This window comes from Somniosus microcephalus, chromosome 11 (assembly GCF_052327205.1).
Source record: "Somniosus microcephalus isolate GS21.2 chromosome 11, FLI_Smic_1.0, whole genome shotgun sequence".
NCBI lineage: Eukaryota > Metazoa > Chordata > Chondrichthyes > Squaliformes > Somniosidae > Somniosus > Somniosus microcephalus.
The window spans coordinates 18,432,531-18,452,518 of record NC_140997.1 but is presented as its reverse complement, the minus strand read 5'-3'; the positions used below and the strand labels follow the sequence as shown (position 1 = coordinate 18,452,518).

Below are 19,988 nucleotides of genomic sequence, written 5' to 3'. Positions count from 1 at the left end.
TGGAACAACATGCAGTTAATTAGCAGTTCCAGCGCTCACTCCTACAGCCCTACGTTCCATGTTGTTGCAAAAGTCTCATCACGGGGGAATCCGCTCACTCGCTGTGAATTCAATTCCATTGAAATTTTCTGGGGACGTCCCTCTACAATCGAAACTTGCTGTTAAGCGGGATATTCTCTTATCAGATTCCGAGTAGCAAGTGCGTGTATCTTTTGAAATAATACTGTGTGCCTCATCAACAAAAAAAAACATATACCCACCATTTGGTAAATGAAAATAGAAATCTTTGATTAGTGGTTATAACACAGTACAGATTCTTACCTATGCTTACTGAGAAAGCCCCCCCACCTGTGACGACCCTCTGAGATCTAATTCACAGTGTGAGAATGGCGTTTACCTCAAATATCATGGGTCAAGGCTACAGGACCGCAAGAGCTAGTACCCAGACAGCACATGAACTATTGATTAAACCTCAAAGCTGTCTGGGTACTTAATTTAGTAATTGTGGTTGACAGTGTTGGCGCTAGGATTTTGGTGATGTGTAACAGCGAGTATGAAATGTTTAAACCGTGCCCACTTGAACAGTGAAGCGAAGCTAGCACCATAATATACAGATGGTGCCCTTCCCAACAGGGGTTGTATTGGAGAGAGCTAATTGGCACGGGGGTGTAGTACTGGTGGTTATGTGTCTGCCTCTGTTGGCAGGAGCAATTTGAGCTAATGAAGAATATCCCACAAGAAGTGTATCACACACCATTAAACCATATTGGCTTTAGTACAATTCCCCTCCCCCCATAGCGTATTGGTACCAATACATTGAGACACCTATTGACAACACTACAATTGCAGTGTTAATCAATGCTAACTGAAGCTTGCAAAAGCATTTGTAATTCGCTCTTGTGGGTGAGCCGTGTTCTGCTGAAGCGACATTTTCATTGTTTTTGTACGTGTGTAACATGGATCTGACACTAATGTTAATAAAAATGGTGAAATTCTTGTGGGCGTGAGGGCAAAAGATGTCTGGGCTACAGAATGAAACACTCTGGTCAGGTGTAGCCTAGGTAGGCCCCATGAATTTGGACCAGTGTGAAATTTCTAATCCCCCTACCTGCCATCCTTGTGTGCGAGACTGCGAGTGAGTTCTGAATAATGGACAGGGTTTTGTTCATAGCGACTGAGAACTAGGTTAAGACTGTTTCAAACTCATATTTTACTTGGGATCCTGTTGGCTGGATTCAATCCCAGGCCTGGAGAGAAGAGGATAATGCAGTAACTCTCCACCTCTCATTTTTAATAAAAAATATAATTGTATGCTGTAAACTAAATTTTTTTTAAATATATATATTAAAAAAAAGTGGCGTGGCTGTATTACCTCAGACTGTAATAGTATAAACCGCACAAAAATTAGAGCCAGAACTTTCAGGAGTGAAATTAGGAAACACTTCTACAAACAAAGGGTGGTAGAAGTTTGGAACTCTCCTCCGCAATTGGCAGTTGATGCTAGATCAGTTGTTAATTTTAAATCTGAGATTGATAGATTTTTGTTAACCAAAGGTATTAAGGGATATGGGCCGAAGGTGGGTAAATGGAGTTAGATCGCAGATCAGCCATGATCTCATGGAATGGTGGAACAGGCTCGAGGGTCTCAATGAACTACTCCTGTTCCTATGTTCCTACATCGTAACGGAGCAATGCTCTCAAACTTTAACCTTTGGGATATATCTTTGTTTATTTACAAAGCAATGACAATAAATAGCATTGGACTATTGTATACGTGCTGTGTTTGATCTAGGAACTGTGGAGATACTTTTATATCTACAAAAACCAACGATGGCACCGCACATTTAACCGATGGAATGGCAGCAGCGAGCGACGGCAGATCTGTCCACTTGTGAAGCTGACCGCAGCCCACTGGGATATTGTCGGCTATGAGGTGTCTGAGTAGTGGAGATAGTCATTGCACCTCGCTGCCAGTTAACGACCTATCCTGCATACATCACAACAGTGGAAGGTTTCCCAGCAGTTTACTGAGACTAATCCACAGGTCTTGGGAACAAGTCTTCACGGAGCTTGCATTGGGTGATTTTTTTTTTTGTGCCTCGATGAGACTTTCTGCAATGTGTCCTTCCGAACATAAAAAAACGATCATTCAATAGGTCGGCTTTAGCTGAGTAACATTCAGACGGGTGGGTAGAGTTCATTGGTTACCGTATCTGAACAGCTTATCACAAATGGAAACATTCTTGGCCCCTTGTGACTATCATCAGTTGTTGCTGTAGCTTCGGGGCATATGAACAGTGGACCTGGAACCAAGTCCTGACCGGCCAGTCATTTTTTTTTGTTTGTTACTCAGCTAAGCAAAAGGCTTTAGTTGGGTCTGATGCATACAAACCTTTTGAAGGCTTGGCTTCATCGTTTCTGCTAGCTTGCACATTCCAGTTAACTGTTGACACAGCTTCTGGTGCCAAGCAATGTTACGGACTCCTAAAAATATATTCCATTGCTCGACTGAGTAGTGAGCCTCGGAACTTGGTTAATAAAGGCCAGTGTGATATTCTACCATGGAATGGTATTGGATCTCTTGAGCCTACGAGACTCCCATTCTTCTTCTTCTTAGGCAGTCCCTCGGGAACCGAGGATGACTTGCTTCCACACTAAAAATGAGTTCTCAGGTGACTGATGAGTCCAATGTGGGACCTACAGTCTCTGTCACAGGTGGGGCAGACGGTGGTTGAAGGGATGGGTGGGTGGGGTGCTTGGGTTAACGTGCGCTCCTTCCGCTGCCTGCGCTTGGCTTCCGCTTGCTCCCGGCGAAGAGACTCGAGGTGTTCGGCGCCTTCCTGGATGCTTCTCCTCCACTTTGTGCGGTCTTGGGCCAGGGATTCCCAGGTGTCAGTGGGGATGTTACACTTTTTCAAGGAGGCTTTGAGGGTGTCCTTGAAGCGTTTCCTCTGCCCAGCTGGGGCTCTCTTGCCGTGCCGGAGCTCCGAGTAGAGCGCTTGTTTTGGGAGTCTCGTATCGGGCATGCGGACAATGTGACCCGTCCATCGGAGCTGATCGAGCGTGGTCAAAGCTTCGATGCTGGGGATCTTGGCCTGAGCCAGAACACTGACGTTGGTGCGCCTATCCTGCAAAAGGATTTGCAGGATCTTGCAGAAGCAGCGTTGGTGGTACCTCTCCAGTGCTTTGAGGTGCCTGCTGTACATGGTCCATGTCTCTGAGGCATACAGCAGGGCGGGTATCACTACTGCTCTGTAGACCATGAGCTTAGTGCCGGGTTTGAGGTCCTGGTCTTCAAACACCCTCGGGCAACTGAAGGCTGCACTGGCACACTGAAGGCGGTGTTGGACTTTGTCGTTGACGTCTGCCCTTGTTGACAGTAGGCTCCCGAGGTATGGAAAGTGGTCCACGTTGTCCAAGGCCTTGTCGTGGATTTTGATAATCGGAATGGAATACAATGGAATTGTACACCCTATGCGACGGCTAATGTCAGGTGGCATGTACGGCGGGGCTGTTGCTCGCGGTGCTAATATACCAGCACCGTACGTTTATTGTTTCGCCTTGATCCGTGAACCTTAGCTCACAAAGACTTATTCCTGCACCTCTGAGTGTGGGTGAGAACATCCTTCAGTCCGACAGTCCAGGTTTCTGACCAGCTGCCTCAGTTTGTTGGTGAAGTTCTTGTGCATGTAGGTGTAAAGCAGCGGTATAACAAAGCTGCACGAATAAGCCAGCAGCTTCGACAAGCCCTTAACAAAATAGTAAATTTGATACCGTGTTATCAAGTCTGACGCTTTTGGGCTAAAGGTAATGTGCACTAACAGTGTCATGTAATAAGGGGTCCACAGTATAAACTGAGTGCAGACTGTAGCCACCAGCAGTTTGTGTGTAGAAGGATCTAGCCTCGCAGAATCTTGATCAAGAGAGGTGGGCTGGTTCCGGATTCGGAGAATCAGTATTAAGGCATAGAGCACTGCTATAGCTGGTACAAAGAAGCCGATAAATACCATGATGGTATCCGCCACCTCTTTATTCTGTATTTTTGAGCACTCGATTATCTTGGGAACGTGGCTGCACACGTACAGTAGAAGAGATGAAAAGCTGGTAAGCACAGCCCCTCCCCAGATGAACCCGCAGACGTGCTTGGTGTTGTAGACACTGGACATGTAAGTTCTCGGCAAAGCTTGCTCAATGTAGTAGTCCAAACTCAGCAAGGTGGTAGAGTACATGGTGACCAGAGCCGAGATGTTAAACAGTATAAGCAAGGTGATGTAGATTTCCCTGTTAAAGTTCCAAATGGCCCACTGTGGATTGTCCGGGCCCAGTAGCTGTATCAGTGCCACGAGGCTGAGGATGAGGCCTGCAATCGCTATGTTGACAAAGTAAACGTCGGGCATGGTCATTGACGGCTTGTTGTAGAGGTTTACGAGGACCAGCAGGGAGTTGTAGCAGATACTGAAAGGGAAGCAGATGATGAGGTAAACGATGGAGAGGACGGAAAGGACCAGTTCAAGGTCGTGGCAGAACTGCTGGTCCACACCATTCACCGTCCCATTGGAACCCACGCAACTCCACATACTGACTTCACTCGGGATGTTTCAGCAGGTCGCTAGCTTGGCTGGGGAGACAAAAAAAATAAAATTGCAGTTAGAAATGAAGCTGATTTTGGGGGGTGAGGGGGGGAGCTTTGTAAAACAATAAGATTCTTAAGCTTTTAACTAGATGCATTGATTCCAAAGTGGGCAGAGACATATATGGTGGTGGATTGGTGGTATGGTATGAACCTCAGAGAGATACGGATGTGCGTTTGTTCTGCTGATTTACCCCGCAGCGAGTTACTGATCTCTCTGAGGCCATTTGAACAGGTACTAGGTGGAGGTGTGGTGTACAGCAGAGGGGTATCCTGTAGTTTTAGTTGTATACAACAAAGAACACTAGAATATGTCAAAAACCCACTGAAACACTAAGGATTGCCTAACATGGCAGTGTGTATCATGAGGAATGTATCTATATTCCACTGCGCTACAATCATTTGTATTTGTACAGAAATATTATAAACCAAATGACCCTTTACATTACAAAATATAGAAATGTTTGAACTGTTCCACTGGACATGTGGTTACTTTTAACTTTTTTTTCAGAAGTTCAGAAATAAGCAGTTAATATTCCACCTCCATTATTTGACAATGAACAGAAGGGAGAAAATGAATCATCTCTTCCCGGCACGATCTGTGCTAGGATTCTTGATTAGAAGGTGTGCATAGACATTCCATACTCCCACCTCCACCCCTACCAATTCTGGGGGGGGGGGGGGTCCTCAGCTCGTGACTGGGTCTGTTGTAGACAGTGACTACACTTCAAAAAGTACTTCATGGGCTGTAAAGCGCTCTGGGGCGTCTGGTGGTCGTGAAAGGCGCGGTATAAATTAAAGTCTTTTTCGACAGGGATTGATTCCTGTGATTAGTCAAGAGCTCCATTAGCATTTTACAGGCAACTACTGGGATGGTAGAAGGCGAACGAGATGGACCTTGGTCTTTTCTCATCTAGCAATTCCTGTGTGATAAATACAAACTTTATCCCTCCATCATGTGAAAATATGACATGACTTGTAAACTGCATGCTTTCCGGTCAACGTGCAAATTCCGGTAATCGTGCGGGTTCATATTGTGCTGTCATATTTGTGATTTCATACACTAACTCATTTTTTGGTGATCCAGCAATGCCTATGTTCCTATGAAAGCAGGGCAATGGTGTACCCACAGGGTGTTGCACTCTTCCTGATCATGATGGACATGGTGGCTGGTTCCATATTTCATGGGTCAAGAATGTTTGTACATTTCCCACACCTACCCTGCCATTCACTCATTAACTTCTCAAGGACCAATAAAACAATTTCCAAACACAACTGGCTTACAATTCTTTTGCTTGTTTTTAACGTTTTTTCTTATTTTTTCATTCTGTCTTTTTTTTCTCTCTCTCTCTTTACCGTCTCTATAGTTAGTTTGGCTTTAGTTCACTCCATTTCCTTCTCTCTCATTCACTCTGCTTCTCTCTCTATCCTTTTCTGTCATTGGTCGGGGAGATGAGCCATTGGGCATGACGTTGACTAGGTCCCTGATGTGACATTGACATCGCTGCTCCGTTATCGTATCGACGTTCCAGCAGTTTGCAGCGGAAATACAGCGCGACATCAACGGTGAGCGTAGAAGTCCCGTTAACGTCGTTCGCTGCCAAACCCGCCATTGCAGCAATTTCTGGACCAGAGTATTTTTACTTTAATACGTCAGGATAAAAACTGGCAAAACAGTTTACTCCTGCATACAGCATCGAGCCGACCCTTACAGGGCAATACATTACGACATAGCCCGGTCTATAATTTGATTCCTAATTAGACGGGGGAATAGGATACCAACTGACGTAATAAAACTCACTACGCCCTTGGTTTGAGTATAAAGCAAGGCTTTAATCAACTTGTTTCAGAACATGGAGGTCTAGTTGTACTTCACTAGTTCCTTGTCTTACAAAATGTCCCTGGAAAGCTGGGCCCACGCCCGAGTATTTATACTCCTTGGACGGCGCCACCAGCTGGCCGTCCAGTGTTATTTCACGAGTAGTTTCTTTATGATGATGAGATTTATAACACCAACTCCAAGATGTATTGGTTGATGTAGTACTTGAAGATGTTGTTATTTAGTTACTATTGCCATCAGTCAAAGAGAGGAACCCACACGTAAGATGGAAGGAAGCAGTGGCTCAGGGTCTCTTTATGCATTTCACTAGTGCTGGGTCCTCTGTATTGTTGGTACAGATCTGGTATTGGTACGCAGCTATAACTATACTACGATCAATATAATATTGTTACAGCACAGCTATTGGAATTGATGCTAACTTTGGACAGCATTGCTACTTTCATGTTGTCCAGCAACAGGAAAGCAATATGACCAAGGTAATCTTCTTGATAGGGAGAAGAAAATTACTTTAATGTTCCACTAGTAGAATTACATGGAATTTACAGCACAGAAACAGGCCATTCGGCCCAACTGGGCTATGCCGATAAAGATTTGGAAACTTGTTTCATTAATTAATTATACTTGCAGTTTTTTTTTGCTTTTCTCTTCCTACCCTCAAGTTTCCCCCTCCTTTCTCCCATCAATATTCCATAACATTCCCCAATTAAGAGGACTGAGGCTCTCCGATTCCTGGCTCCATGGTAGCGCTCTCGCCTCTGAGTCAGAAGGTCGCGAGTTCATGCCCCACTCCAGAGATTTGAGGACAAAATCTAGGTTGACACTCCGTCGGAGGTGCCGACTTTCGGATGAGACGTTAAACCGAGGCCCCGTCTGCCCCCTCAGGTGGACGTAAAAGATCCCGCGGCCACTATTGGGAAGAGGAGCCGGGTAGTTTATCCCCGGTGTCCTGGCCGATATTTATCCCTCAATCAACATCACTAAAAACAGATTATCTGGTCATTGTCACGTTGTTGTTTGTGGGAGCTTGCTGTGCGCAAGTTGGCAGCCACATTACAATAGTGACTACACTTCAAAAAGTACTTCATTGGCTTTAAAGCGCTTTGGGACATCCGGAGGTTGTAAAAGGCGCTACAGAAATGCACTAGAAGGTGTGGGAGAATAACCCGGGATTCTCCATTTTGTTTTCTTTCCTTTTCTGGAGAAATGCAGGAGACTGGTTGGGTTGGTAGAATTTAAAATGGGCCTAACGGCCTCGTCTCATTGCAGTCTCACAGTAGCACTCCATGATACGGCGCACTGGTTCTTATCCCACCACGACAGCCTCTGCCTAAAAACACGTGTTAGTAATCTGAACACTTTGAAGTCGATAAAACTGACCAGAAATGTACAAGTTGGTTGCTCGACAGAGGACCTTGAGGCTTTGAATTTAGGTGAATTCTTCTGCTACAAAGACATTTCAGGCGCTCCTGCAAGCAGATTTCACTATCAACGGTTTGCAGCACACTAATCGCTTGCAGTTCACAAATCCATCTGAACGTGCCAGAATTAAATGGAATTAAATAAGAAATTGGGAACACTTCATTTGAGTCGTGAAGTCAACAATTTAAACTCCTGCAGCAGATCACATGCCCTTAAATAACAATGTGACTTTATCAACCCCTTCAGTCGCTAGTGTAAAAATTAACCCTTCAACAGAAACAACTTGCATTTATGTAGCACTTAACATCGTAAAACGTCCCAAGGCACTTCACAGGAGCAATTATCAAACAAAATTTGACACCGAGCCACATAAGGAGATATTGGGGAAAGGAAAAATTTGCAGGGCTGTGGGGAAAGAGCAGGGTGAGTGGGACTAATTGGACGACTCTTTCAAAGAGCCGGCACAGGCACGAGGGGCCGAATAGCCTCCTTCTGTGCTGCATGATTCTATGATCTCTGGGTGTGGTTGACTGTTACAAATTGCCTGATTTAGCGTTTGAGGTTTTGTATGTCAGTTTCGCTCAATTAATAGCAGTATTGCTTTTGGATCTGGAGGTTCGAACCCTATAGGGTGTTTGACCTACACTTCAGAGCGGTATGGAGGTATTGCTGCATCCATGGAGGTGCTATTGTTTGGGTTAGACCGTGATGGATCAGAAACCTGTACTGTTTCGGTTTATAATCTCCAAATGAGATGTTTTATGGAATTTCTAGCAACATTAAATGAGCTGTGGTGACTGCTTGCTGAGAATGTATTCCTGGGAGCGATCCTCTAAAGGGAATGAACTCCTCCCCATTGACAATTGCCACATTATCCAGCATCAAATCAAAAATAGTTTGATGGCTTGAACAGACATGCACTGTATGTTGTTTAGGACAGAACTAGTCATATTGTCCAACGGGGTTAATAGATACCAACTCCAACCAGATAGAAGTAACTAATATTGATCACCTATATTTACAGTCTAATGGCCTTTTCAATTGTCCCATCAAGACTTTGGCAGTTGTGCTTTGTCCTGAAGGTGTGTGAATTGTTTAGACAAGCCAAGTTTTGTTGATCGTAACGATACAAAGGTAAATCATGCTTGACTAATCTACTGGAATTTTTTTGAGGATGTAACTGGTAAAATAGATAAGGGAGAACCAGTGGATGTGGTGTATTTGGACTTTCAGAAGGCTTTCGATAAGGTCTCACATAAGAGATTAGCGTGCAAAATTAAGGCACATGGGATTGGGGGCAAGGTATTGACTTGGATAGAGAACTGGTTGGCGGACAGAACGCAAAGAGTTGGAATAAACGGGTCGTTTTCCGAGTGGCAGGCAGTGACTAGTGGGGTACCGCAAGGATCGGTCCTAGGACCCCAGCTGTGCACAATATATATTAATGATCTGGACGAGGGAATTGGATGTAATATCTCCAAATTTGTAGACGACACAAAGCTGGGTGGGAGGGTAAGCTGTGAGGAGGATGTCGTGAAACTCCAGTACAATTTGGACAGGTTGGGTGATTGGGCAGAAGCATGGCAAATGCACTATAATGTGGATAAATGTGAGGTTATCCACTTTGGTGGCAAAAACAGGAAGGCAGATTATTATTTGAATGGCAATAGATTGGGAGAAGGGGAAGTGCAAAGAGACCTGGGTGTTCTTGTGCACCAGTCGCTGAAGGTAAGCATGCAGGTGCAGCAGGCGGTTAAGAAGGCAAATGGTATGTTGGCCTTCGTAGCGAGAGGGTTCGAGTACAGGAACAAGGATGTCTTGCTACAGTTGTACAGGGCCTTGGTGAGACCGCACCTTGAGTATTGTGTGCAGTTTTGGTCGCCTTACCTGAGGAAGGATGTTCTTGCCATGGAAGGAGTGCAGCGAAGATTCACCAGGCTGATACCTGGGATGGCAGGAATGACATATGAGGAGAGATTGTGTCGATTGGGCTTATACTCACTGGAGTTTAGAAGATTGAGAGGGGATCTCATCGAAACCTATAAAATTCTGTCAGGCCTGGACAGACTAGATGCAGGAAGGATGTTTCTGATGGCCGGGGAGTCCAGAACCAGGGGTCATAGTCTAAGGATAAGGGGTAAGCCATTTAGGACTGAAATGAGGAGGAATTTCTTCACCCAGAGAGTGGTGAACCTGTGGAATTCTCTGCCACAGAGGGCGGTGGAGGCCAGTTCATTAAATATATTCAAGAAAGAGTTGGATATATTTCTTAAGGCTAAAGGGATCAAGGGATATGGGGAGAAGGCAGGGACAGGGTACTGAATTTGGATGATCAGCCATGATCTCATTGAATGGCGGAGCAGGCTCGAAGGGCCGAATGGCCTACTCCTGCTCCTATCTTCTATGTTTCTATGTATTGGCTTGACTTTGAAAAGGGAAGGATAGACTAATAAAACTAGTTCTGACGAAGGGTCATCGACCTGAAACGTTAACTCTGTTTCTCTCTTCACAGATGCTGCCTGACTTGCTGAGTTTCTCCAGCATTTTCTGTTTTTATTTCAGATTTCCAGCATCCGCAGTATTTTCTTTTTGTGATAAAACTAGCTGTGTGCCTTAATTCCCTTCTCATTGTACCACTTCACAGGCTGGAGGCTAAAAGTGACTCTTTGGAGTTCATCGCTAACGCAATGCTTTTCATCGGGAATGAATGGTCCAGTGATAGTTAGAGAATGGGTTACAAGACTCATTCTGCTGATTGATTTACTTTGCTTCCGTGTCTCAATAAAAAAAAACGAATGAGTACCTTTCAGCCTTGGCTCGCCCTGTTTTGACAGTGTGTTAATTTTGGCAAGCCGAGGAGTTACACGGGCAGCACGCGCCATTTCCAGTACATTTACAAATGGTAAAAGGATTTATTGTTCACCCTGGGCACACTTACCTCACAGACACTATTTGCGTATGGTCACGTTTCAGTTCATGGAACGCGAGGGCTTGCCTGTGCAAACAGCCTTGGGAGAGGGTCCAAATCGTTCTAGCTGCCTGCCGGTTCTGGTGGATGTTAAAAATCCCGTGGAGTGATTTGAAGAAGACTAGGAAATTCTCTGGCCATCCTGCCCACCATTGCTCTCACAATCAACACCTCTAGAAGCATTTATCTCATCGCTGTGCTGGCGGACAATGGTGCCACATTTGCATTTTAGAAGACGTTCACTGTGTCGAAATGCTTCGAGATGTTTTGATGCCATAGGGCGTTGTATAAATGCACATTGATTAGGTTGCTGCCTGGTGACCATTCCATTCTATCCATTCATCTCTGTGCCCATACTGTGAGACTGTGGGAGTACGGTAATGTAGTGGTTATGGTCCTGGACTAGCAAACCCGAGGATGCAGGTTCAAAACGCACCATGACAAGTTAGGAAACAAAGTAAATTAGTGGGCTAGCACTGGAAGAAAGCTGCCGAATTGTCATAAAAATCCAGCTGGTTCATTAATGTCCTTTAGGAAAGGGAAACCTACTGCCCAGTTGGCATGCTGCAGAAAGCTGTGCTTGGAAAAGGGAGCCCAGTGATTTTGCGGTTAATAATGTCAAAGGTCCACAGCAGAACCACAGACTGCAGGCCCACCAGCACCTTCTCGAGGGCAATTAGGGATGGGCACAGGTTGCCTTGGTGCGGTAGAGCACAGGTTGCCTTGGTGTGGTAGAGCACAAGTTGTCTTGGTGTGGTAGAGCACAGGTTTTCTTGGTGTGGTAGAGCACAGGTTTTCTTGGTGTGGTAGAGCACAGGTTGCCTTGGTGTGGTAGAGCACAGGTTGCCTTGGTGTGGTAGAGCACAGGTTGCCTTGGTGTGGCAGAGCACTGGTTGCCTTGGTGTGGTAGAGCACAGGTTGCCTTGGTGTGGTAGAGCACAGGTTGCCTTGGTGTGGTAGAGCACTGGTTGCCTTGGTGTGGTAGAGCACTGGTTGCCTTGGTGTGGTAGAGCACAGGTTTTCTTGGTGTGGTAGAGCACAGGTTGCCTTGGTGTGGTAGAGCACAGGTTGCCTTGGTGTGGTAGAGCACAGGTTGCCTTGGTGTGGTAGAGCACAGGTTGCCTTGGTGTGGTAGAGCACAGGTTGCCTTGGTGTGGTAGAGCACAGGTTGCCTTGGCGTGGTAGAGCACAGGTTGCCTTTGTCGGTTGTTGACATCGCGAGATACCTAGCTGCAATGAGTCATAGGGAGAAAAATTCGGTTGGTTTGCGCCTCCCGTTAGCGCCTTAAGAGGGCGCTAATGTGGCGCAAAGCAACTAGCGCCTGTGCGCGCCGATGTTTGCGCCGCTCATGAAATTGACTAGACATTTTGCGGCAGCGCTAAACACTACCGCCACGATCTCCTGCGCTGGCAAATCGTGACGTCAGTCGAGCGTGTGACACCCCTTGCCTTACCGCCTGCCACTAGCAACGACAGGTTGAGGGGAGCGTTTTGCAGTCGGGAAGGGACTGGGGGAGCGCTATTTAAAGGCGACCGCTTCCTGCCTTTTTTTGTCGGTGAAATTTTTTCACCACACATTCTGAGTGAGAGAGAGAGACTGCAGGAGATATTCAAAGCTGTGTTGAGGAGTTTTGGGTACTGAGCAGCACTTTGCAGGTTCTTTTTTATTTGATCTTCCTTGCATCGATTTAGAAGAGACTGTGGGGGCTGCACTCTGAGCTCTTTCCTGGGCCTCTCCATTGTTGTTTCCAGCAGATTTGATGTACAGGTCTCTCCAGGCCTAGATTCAAGGCTGCAATGAGCAGGGTGTGGATGGAGAGCAAGATCGACCCTCCCCTTTAAGAACTGGCCGGCGCCAGTGTGTCTGTTTTCCATTGCTGACCGACATCACATGAGCTTTGCCAGCGCTGTGAGGTAGCGCCTCGCTCCTCGGCCTTTGCGCCTTAAGACAGGTGTATAGCGCCTGATTTAGCACTCTAATCACCTCCAGGGGCAATAAAAGCCAAGTTTGCGCCCGGCTGATAATCGCGCCCCAAGCGGGGCGATACTGAATTTCTCCCCCATAGAGTCATAGGGGGAAAAATTCAGTTGTTTGCGCCCCCCGTTAGCACCTTAAGAGGGCGCTAATGGGGCACAAAGCAACTAGCGCCGGGGCGCGGCGATGTTTGCGCCGCTCACAAAATTAACTAGACATTTTGCGGCGGCGCTAAACACTACCGCCCCGATCTCCTGCGCCGGCAGATCGTGACGTCAGTCGAGTGTGCAACGCCCCGGTAGCGCACCGGACCGGATATTGAGTGGCGCCCCCTCCCTTACCGCCTGCCGCTGGCAATGACAGGTTGAGTGGAGCGTTTTGCAGTCAGAAAGGGACTGGGGGAGCGCTATTTAAAGGCGACCGCTTCCTGCCTTTTTTTGTTGGTGACATTTTTGCACCACGCATTCTGAGAGAGAGAGAGAGAGAGAGAGAGACACTTCTGGAGAGATTCAACGCTGTGTGAAGGAGTTTTGAGTACTGAGCAGCACTTTGCAGGTTCATTTTGATTTGCCCTTCCTTGCTTCGCCAGCGCTCTGAGGTAGCGCCTCGCTGCTCGGCCTTTGCGCCTTAAGACAGGTGTGTAGCGCCTGATTTAGCGCTCCAATCACCTCCAGGGGCGATAAAAGCCAAGTTTACCGTCGGAGGCGATAATTAGCGCCAGGCGCTAAGCTTTGCGCACGGCCGATAATGGCGCCCCAAACGGGGCGATACGGAATTTTTCCTCCCACAGTCCAAAGATGTGCGGGTTAGGTTGATTGGCTATGATAAATTGACCCTTAGTGTTAGGGGGATTAAATACGTGGGGTTACGGGGATCGGGTGGGATATGTGTCGGTGCAGGCTCGATGGGCCGAAATGGCCTCTATCTGCACTGTGGGGTTTCTGTGATTCTGTGAGTCATAGATTTATACAGCACAGAAAGAGGCCCTTCGGCCCATCATGTCCGCGCCGGCCATCAAGCCCTATCTACTCTAATCCCATTTTCCAGCACTTGGTCCGTAGCCTTGTATGCTATGGCATTTCAAGTGCTCATCTAAATGCTTCTTGAATGTTGTGAGGGTTCCTGCCTCTACCACCCTTTCAGACAGTGAGGTGCTAAGTGAAGCCAGTGCCTCCAGATGGGAAGAGAAGGAGTTGCCCCGGGTTGTTGTCATACTCCTTCCAGTTTCAGAGCAGCACTGAAGGAGGTCCAAGACCAGGCCTCCACCTGCTTTAGGAAAATTGGAAAGCCAATGGAGAAAGGGGGAAAGAGGCGAGAGAAACCTTTTTAACTAACAAAAGAGAGAGATGTAAATTATGTAGAAGCGTAAACAAAAGATTGTTCAGACAAGGTTTTTATCCAATGGGTTTAGGTATTCGAGATAATCAAAATCTGATTAATTGGTCAGGGGACACTCTTTTCTGGCAATTGCCTGTTTGGGATCGTAAAGCAGCACTACGTGAATTATAAAAGGGCGCAGGTCGCTTCGAAGGCTGAACTGAGAGCTTTTAGTTGTACTATTGGTAATTATTGAACAAGATCAATTAAAATATACCTGGCAGCTGTCCTTATCCTGCCAGTACACTTCACACCTAATCTCAGCTGCCTTTTGTCTCCACGGGCCCATTACCATCTCATCTGGCTTCGCATACCTTTTATTGTCTCTTTTACTTCTTTTGTTCGATCGCAGCTTTGCCTTCGATCTTTTTCTTTTCTTTCCAGTTTTGAAGAAGGGTTTCAACCCGAAACGTCAACTCAAATTTCTCTCCACGGATGTTGCCTGACCTGCTGAGTTTTTCCAGCATTCTCTGTTGTTATTTTAAAATATATTCAGTCTTTTTAAAGTTGCCATTTCTATTTCACCATTTCTTGCGAAATTCTTGAAGTAGGAATCATTTTTGCCTTTGCAATAACACCCACTTCAGTTAACGCAAGCCTCAGACCACAGACCCCACTGATGTAAATCTCAATCACGAAATAAAATACAGTTGCATCCCACTGCCATTACACGTAGACACAATGTCGATGGACCTTTAATAAACCTTCGATTGACGTATCTGCCTGTCTTGTGGGAGCAATCAAGGCGATTGCTGCTTACGTATTTATTGTTTTTTTTATAAAACAGTCTTGTTGACTGTAAAAACTCTAGGTTATCATCGACAACAACAACTTGCATTTATATAGCGTCCTTAATGCAGTAAAACGTCCCAAGGCGCTTCACAGGAGCGTTATCAGACAAAACGTGACCCCGAGACACACAAGGAGATATTGGGACGGGTGACCAAAAGCTTGGTCAAAGAGGTAGGCTTTAAGAAGCGACGTAAAGAAGGAGAGAGAGGTGGCGAGGCGGTGAGGTTTAGGATGGGAAATTTTGCTGCATACAGATTGTCCTCCCTGTAAGTCCCAGTCTCTCCTCTTGACTTGTGAAGATGGTGACTCACAGGAACAAGCAGCCCTCCAGCCCCTAACCCAAGCGAGTATTTCCCACGAGGGAACTTTGAACGCAAGTGCATTCCGACAAGTCTTTCTCCTTAGGCTCTGGGTACACTGACTCTCCCTTCACTGGTGGAGCCTTTAATCAGTCTGTGTATCGGGTGATACAGCAATATGGTACATGGATGAGTTAACCTGGACCTGATCACATTTTGCTCCTTGGGTAACGGTTTTTAAAATTTCATAGAGTTTAATGAGTATTCTCACCTCAGCACTGCTGTTAACCACTTGGTACAGGAATGTATTTAAAGCAGAACTTTTTCTCGTGACTTACACAAAACAGTACGTTACATATTTAAAATGGCACAAAAGATAAATCCAACAGTTAAAAGGAAAGTATTCGGTTGGGTTGCGGGGATAGCGAAGAGGATGTGGAAGATCTGAAAGTAATGTCGCGATGGTGAACAGAAAATATCCCTTCTGCACATGAACTCACGGAACTGTAGAATACTGTTTAATGCCTGGAGGCGGCACATATTTTTGGATGAGTTGATAATGTGTTAAACAAAGCCAAGATAGCTTCTTTTGTGTTTGCTACATTTCTGATCGCAAACATTACAAGGAACAATTGTTCCGTGCTGATCAGGCGCCACATACAACAAAGACTTAATTTCAATTTCCTGCCTGCTGTCACTCTGATTTAATTTCTAAGTCAATACTTTTTGGTACATCCGTACATTGCTACAATGGTTTGAGCCAGTTTCTTGTTCACAAACCCGAAATTCACTTCACTTGTTCCAGTGGTCGCCGGTGAATGTTACAATTCGTAATAACTATTCAAGTCAAATGAATAAATTGAACCTGCTCCGTTATAGGACAGTGGAAGTGACCGCGGGCTATCTACCCTTCCAGCTCTGCGGAGTTGTGGCTCAAACAAGCACTGCCACTCCAGGTCTAAGCTACAATCAACTGTAACAGATTGTGGCAAATGCTCAGTAGCTGTCCACGGGGTGCGTGCGGTTTGATCATTTTCAATCCCTCGACAAAAACAACACCTTCCCCTCTAGTCTGCCTGCGCTAAGGGTGCCATACCTTAAATGTGTTGCCATCGACCTTTACTTCCAGACGGTTAATATCGGATGGCGGAGAGTCCGACACTGAACGGAAGCGAGCTGCATTGAAGGCTTTTTCCCTGTCAGTGCTGGTTCCCCATTCTTCATCTTGCTTATCAGCTGGCACAGCATGGTGCGATGCACTTATGTGTGTGTGTGTGTGTGTGTGTGTGTGTGTGGTTTTTTTTCCTCTGTTAATGAGTCATAAATGTTTTAGGGTTGGCTTGGCAGACTACACACGCAAACCCTTCCCACTTTGTGTACGGCCAATATCAAGTGAACATAAAACAGTTGAAGGAAATGATTACCGGATTGAAGTGTACTTTGACTCCATTGGTTCAGAATTTTTTTTTTTTTAAGATTTTCTTTTAGCGCAGCCGACTTTTTAACAGGAGATGTTAACTCTTTTGGTGCTGAATTCCTCGGTGTTCTTTAAAATTAGGCTCACATTCAGAAAAGTGAGCTTGTGTGAATTCCAAGTGCAGGTTTTTCCAAGTCAGAATTTGAGATACATTTCTTTTCTATCTTTTTCTTTCTCCTTTTTCCCCCCACCCCCCACCCCATCGCTGCCCTGACCGGGATTAGCGGAACAGGCCAGGGAGCAAATACGTGCGGCTCAATGACGCACAGCGCGACTCACTTACCCACAGAGCCAATTTGAAGGCACAGAGTTTTTAATTATTAATATGCCATCATGTTTTTTTATTAAGCAGATTGACTGCACTCTGCCCGTGGAAGTGTGCGTGTCAAGTTCTGTTCTAACACCCTGAGGCCACACTGTTCAGAGCTGTTTACTGGAGTCGTCCTTCCCTTTGTATTTCTTTCCAATTCTGGGCCTCCTGCGCATCCCCGATTTCCATCGTTCCACCATTGGCGGCTGGCCGCGGCCCTAAGCACCGGAATTCCCCCCTTAAACCTCTCCGCCTCTCTCTCCTCCTTTTGAGACGCTCCTTAAACCGTTTATATAGCGTCTTTAACACCCCAAGGTGTTTCAGAGGAGCGATTATCAAACAAAATTTAATGCTGTGCCACATAAGGAGATATCAGGACAGGTGACCAAAAGCTTGGTCAAAGAGGTAGGTTTTAAGGAGCGTCTTAAAGGAGGAGAGGGAGGGAATTCCAGGGCCTAGGCAGCTGAAGGCAAGGCCGCCAATAGTGGAGCGATAAAAATATCAGGGATGTACAAGAGGCCAGAATTGGAGGAGCGCAGAGGTCTCGGAGGGTTGTAGGGCTGGAGGTGATTACAGAGGTGGGGAGCCATTCAAATAGATGTCCAAAACTGCACGCAGTACACCTACTGTGACCTAACCAATAACAGATTCATCATCACCAATGTTCCCTCTAATTTTTATTTTAGGTGCGTGGTCCCTTTAAATTTGCAATGCGCCATCCTTTCCAGCGTTCCAGCTGGTGAGTGGCCTGTGCGGGACCCCCCGATTGCCAGGCGGCCGCGCAGCTTAGGAGGAATGTTGATCATCGCCCCCTTGCTTTTGTATTCAGGGCCCTTAAAAGAACCTGAGAGCCATTTGCTTAAATCTGTAACTGCATCGTCGAGGGTTTCGTAACGTTAGCATTGACATGCCAATTGCAGTTTTAAAACTTTTTTTCTTTAAAAACAAAGTCTTTCTCCTTCCTGCTTACGCTGTGCCGCGCACCATCTCTGGTTGAGCTGTGGGGGAAGGTGACCTAATTCCAGGCTTCCGACAATGACATTCTACCCAACTGATGGAAAGTACACGCGGGAGGGGGTCGATGGTTTGACCAAGTGTGCTTGAGCTCGTTACTGTGATACCGTCTTTCATCGTTCGATGCATGTCACCAGACCAGCGAGATTATTCCCAGAAATAAAAGCCCTCTTGTGGTCTTCCCACTTCAGTTATTGATTTCAGACCATTCGTCCATGTCACAACAGCTGAATTGCACCTCGCTAATGTCCTTTCACCACCTTCGCCTTCGCCTGTGCCGGAACTAGGAGTGAGGATTTGTAGTCCGCGGACCTTTGTTTCACAAGCAACATTCCCGTGCCCCAATAATGCCCCGAAGGTGCAAACAGCCGTGACCTACTTTAGAAATACAATATATTTAATGCATAACACAGATTGGCTCTGATTGCCCAAATCAGTGACTTGGCAGAAACGGTCGGTGTGGTTGGCCAGTTCGAACTTTGCACTAGTTACAATGTTCAAGCTGTCTTTTGTGCTCCTTATGTCTGATTGTCCAGTTTTTACTATGATCAGCTAGGTTTTACTGGCTTGGTGGTTACTGGGGCTGAGGGAAATACTACCAGCCGTCTAGCTTAAGAGGTATTTACCCCCAATTACAGAATATGCCAGTTTCAATCCTGAGCTCCATTAGTTCAAATGAACTATTAAGGGCTTCCTGAGTATAATTCGTATTGTGATCTCGTTTCCCCCCTGGGATGGGCTATTTTCCGGATGATGCCTACTCCAGACTAATACATCGCCTGGAAAGAAAAAAGACTTGCATTTATATCACGCCTTTCCCGGCCTCAGGACTCCCCAAGACGTTTTACAGCCAATGAAGTGGAGTCACTGTTGTAATGTAGGAAACGCGGCAGCCAATTGGTGCACGGCAAGCTCCCACAGACAGCAACGTGATAATGACCAGATAATCTGTTGTAGTGATGTTGGTTGAGGGATAAATATTGGCCCAGGACACCGGGGAGAACTCCCCCTGCTCTTCTTCGAAATAGTGCCTAGGGATCTTTTACGTCCGCCTGAGAGAGCAGACGGGGGCCTCGGTTTAACGTCTCATCCGAAAGACGGCTCCTCTGACAGTGCGGCGCTCCCTCAGCACTGCACTGGGAGTGTCAGCCTAGATTTATGTGCTCAAAAGTCTCTGGTCCCACAACCTGTCGGCTCAGAGGCGAGAGTGCTACCTCTGAGCCAGGGCTGTCATCTAGGATGGGAAATGGACAGGAAGGAAGAGGAAATGCGTGAGGTGTTGAGATTGAGGCCACTGTGATGTGAACCAGTAGCCTCACACTAATAATAAAAAAAAAATCACTAAATATTCTGCAATGTCATTTTATTTCGCAGACCTTCTGGATAGAATCCATAGCATTGCACGCTTGTAACTCCGATCTAGAGTATACATTTCATCCAAAAAATGATTGTCCCATTGCTGTGTACTTTGCCAGTGTTTGAGTTGGGTTTTTTTCCCCCCTAGTCTCTGTTTTAAAAAAAAAAAAAAAATGTTCTTACATTATTTTAATCAGAATGAGTCTGGTGTGAAGCTCCCGGTACCATGTACCAACCGTGGCTGAGAGGGTCACAACCCTTCTGTTCCCAGGCCTCTACCAGCTGCTAACAGTTCCGAGAATGGCCCTGTGTCGACTCTAGTTGGCAAGGAGTCGGGTCCCACCAGCTGTATGGCACAATGACTTGGTGCTTTCTATCAAGCTGTTTTTGATCCCGTTTGTAATAGAGTATTTTTCCTACTGTATTAAACCAGATTATTTATTTCAGTGGGCTTGCAATCTGTCTTCTTGTAACAAATTGAACCAGCCTCATTTACTGTGATGGATTTTGCAGTCAGCTCCCTGCTGTAAT

At 46.1% G+C, this 19,988-nt stretch overlaps 2 protein-coding genes across 2 annotated transcripts in view; one reads left to right on the top strand and one right to left on the bottom strand.

The window, feature by feature from the left end:
* Positions 1 to 19,988, top strand: part of chlsn (cholesin) — a 437,761-nt gene that overhangs the window by 289,296 nt on the left and 128,477 nt on the right. The window lies entirely within an intron of this gene.
* gpr146 (G protein-coupled receptor 146) lies at positions 1,711 to 16,942 on the bottom strand. The gene is made up of 2 exons (XM_086000262.1): positions 16,397 to 16,942; positions 1,711 to 4,618 (listed from the first exon to the last, which is right to left on the bottom strand). Exon 2 carries the CDS (start codon positions 4,575 to 4,577, stop codon positions 3,591 to 3,593), a length of 987 nt encoding a protein of 328 aa, XP_085856388.1. The 5' UTR covers positions 4,578 to 4,618; positions 16,397 to 16,942; the 3' UTR covers positions 1,711 to 3,590.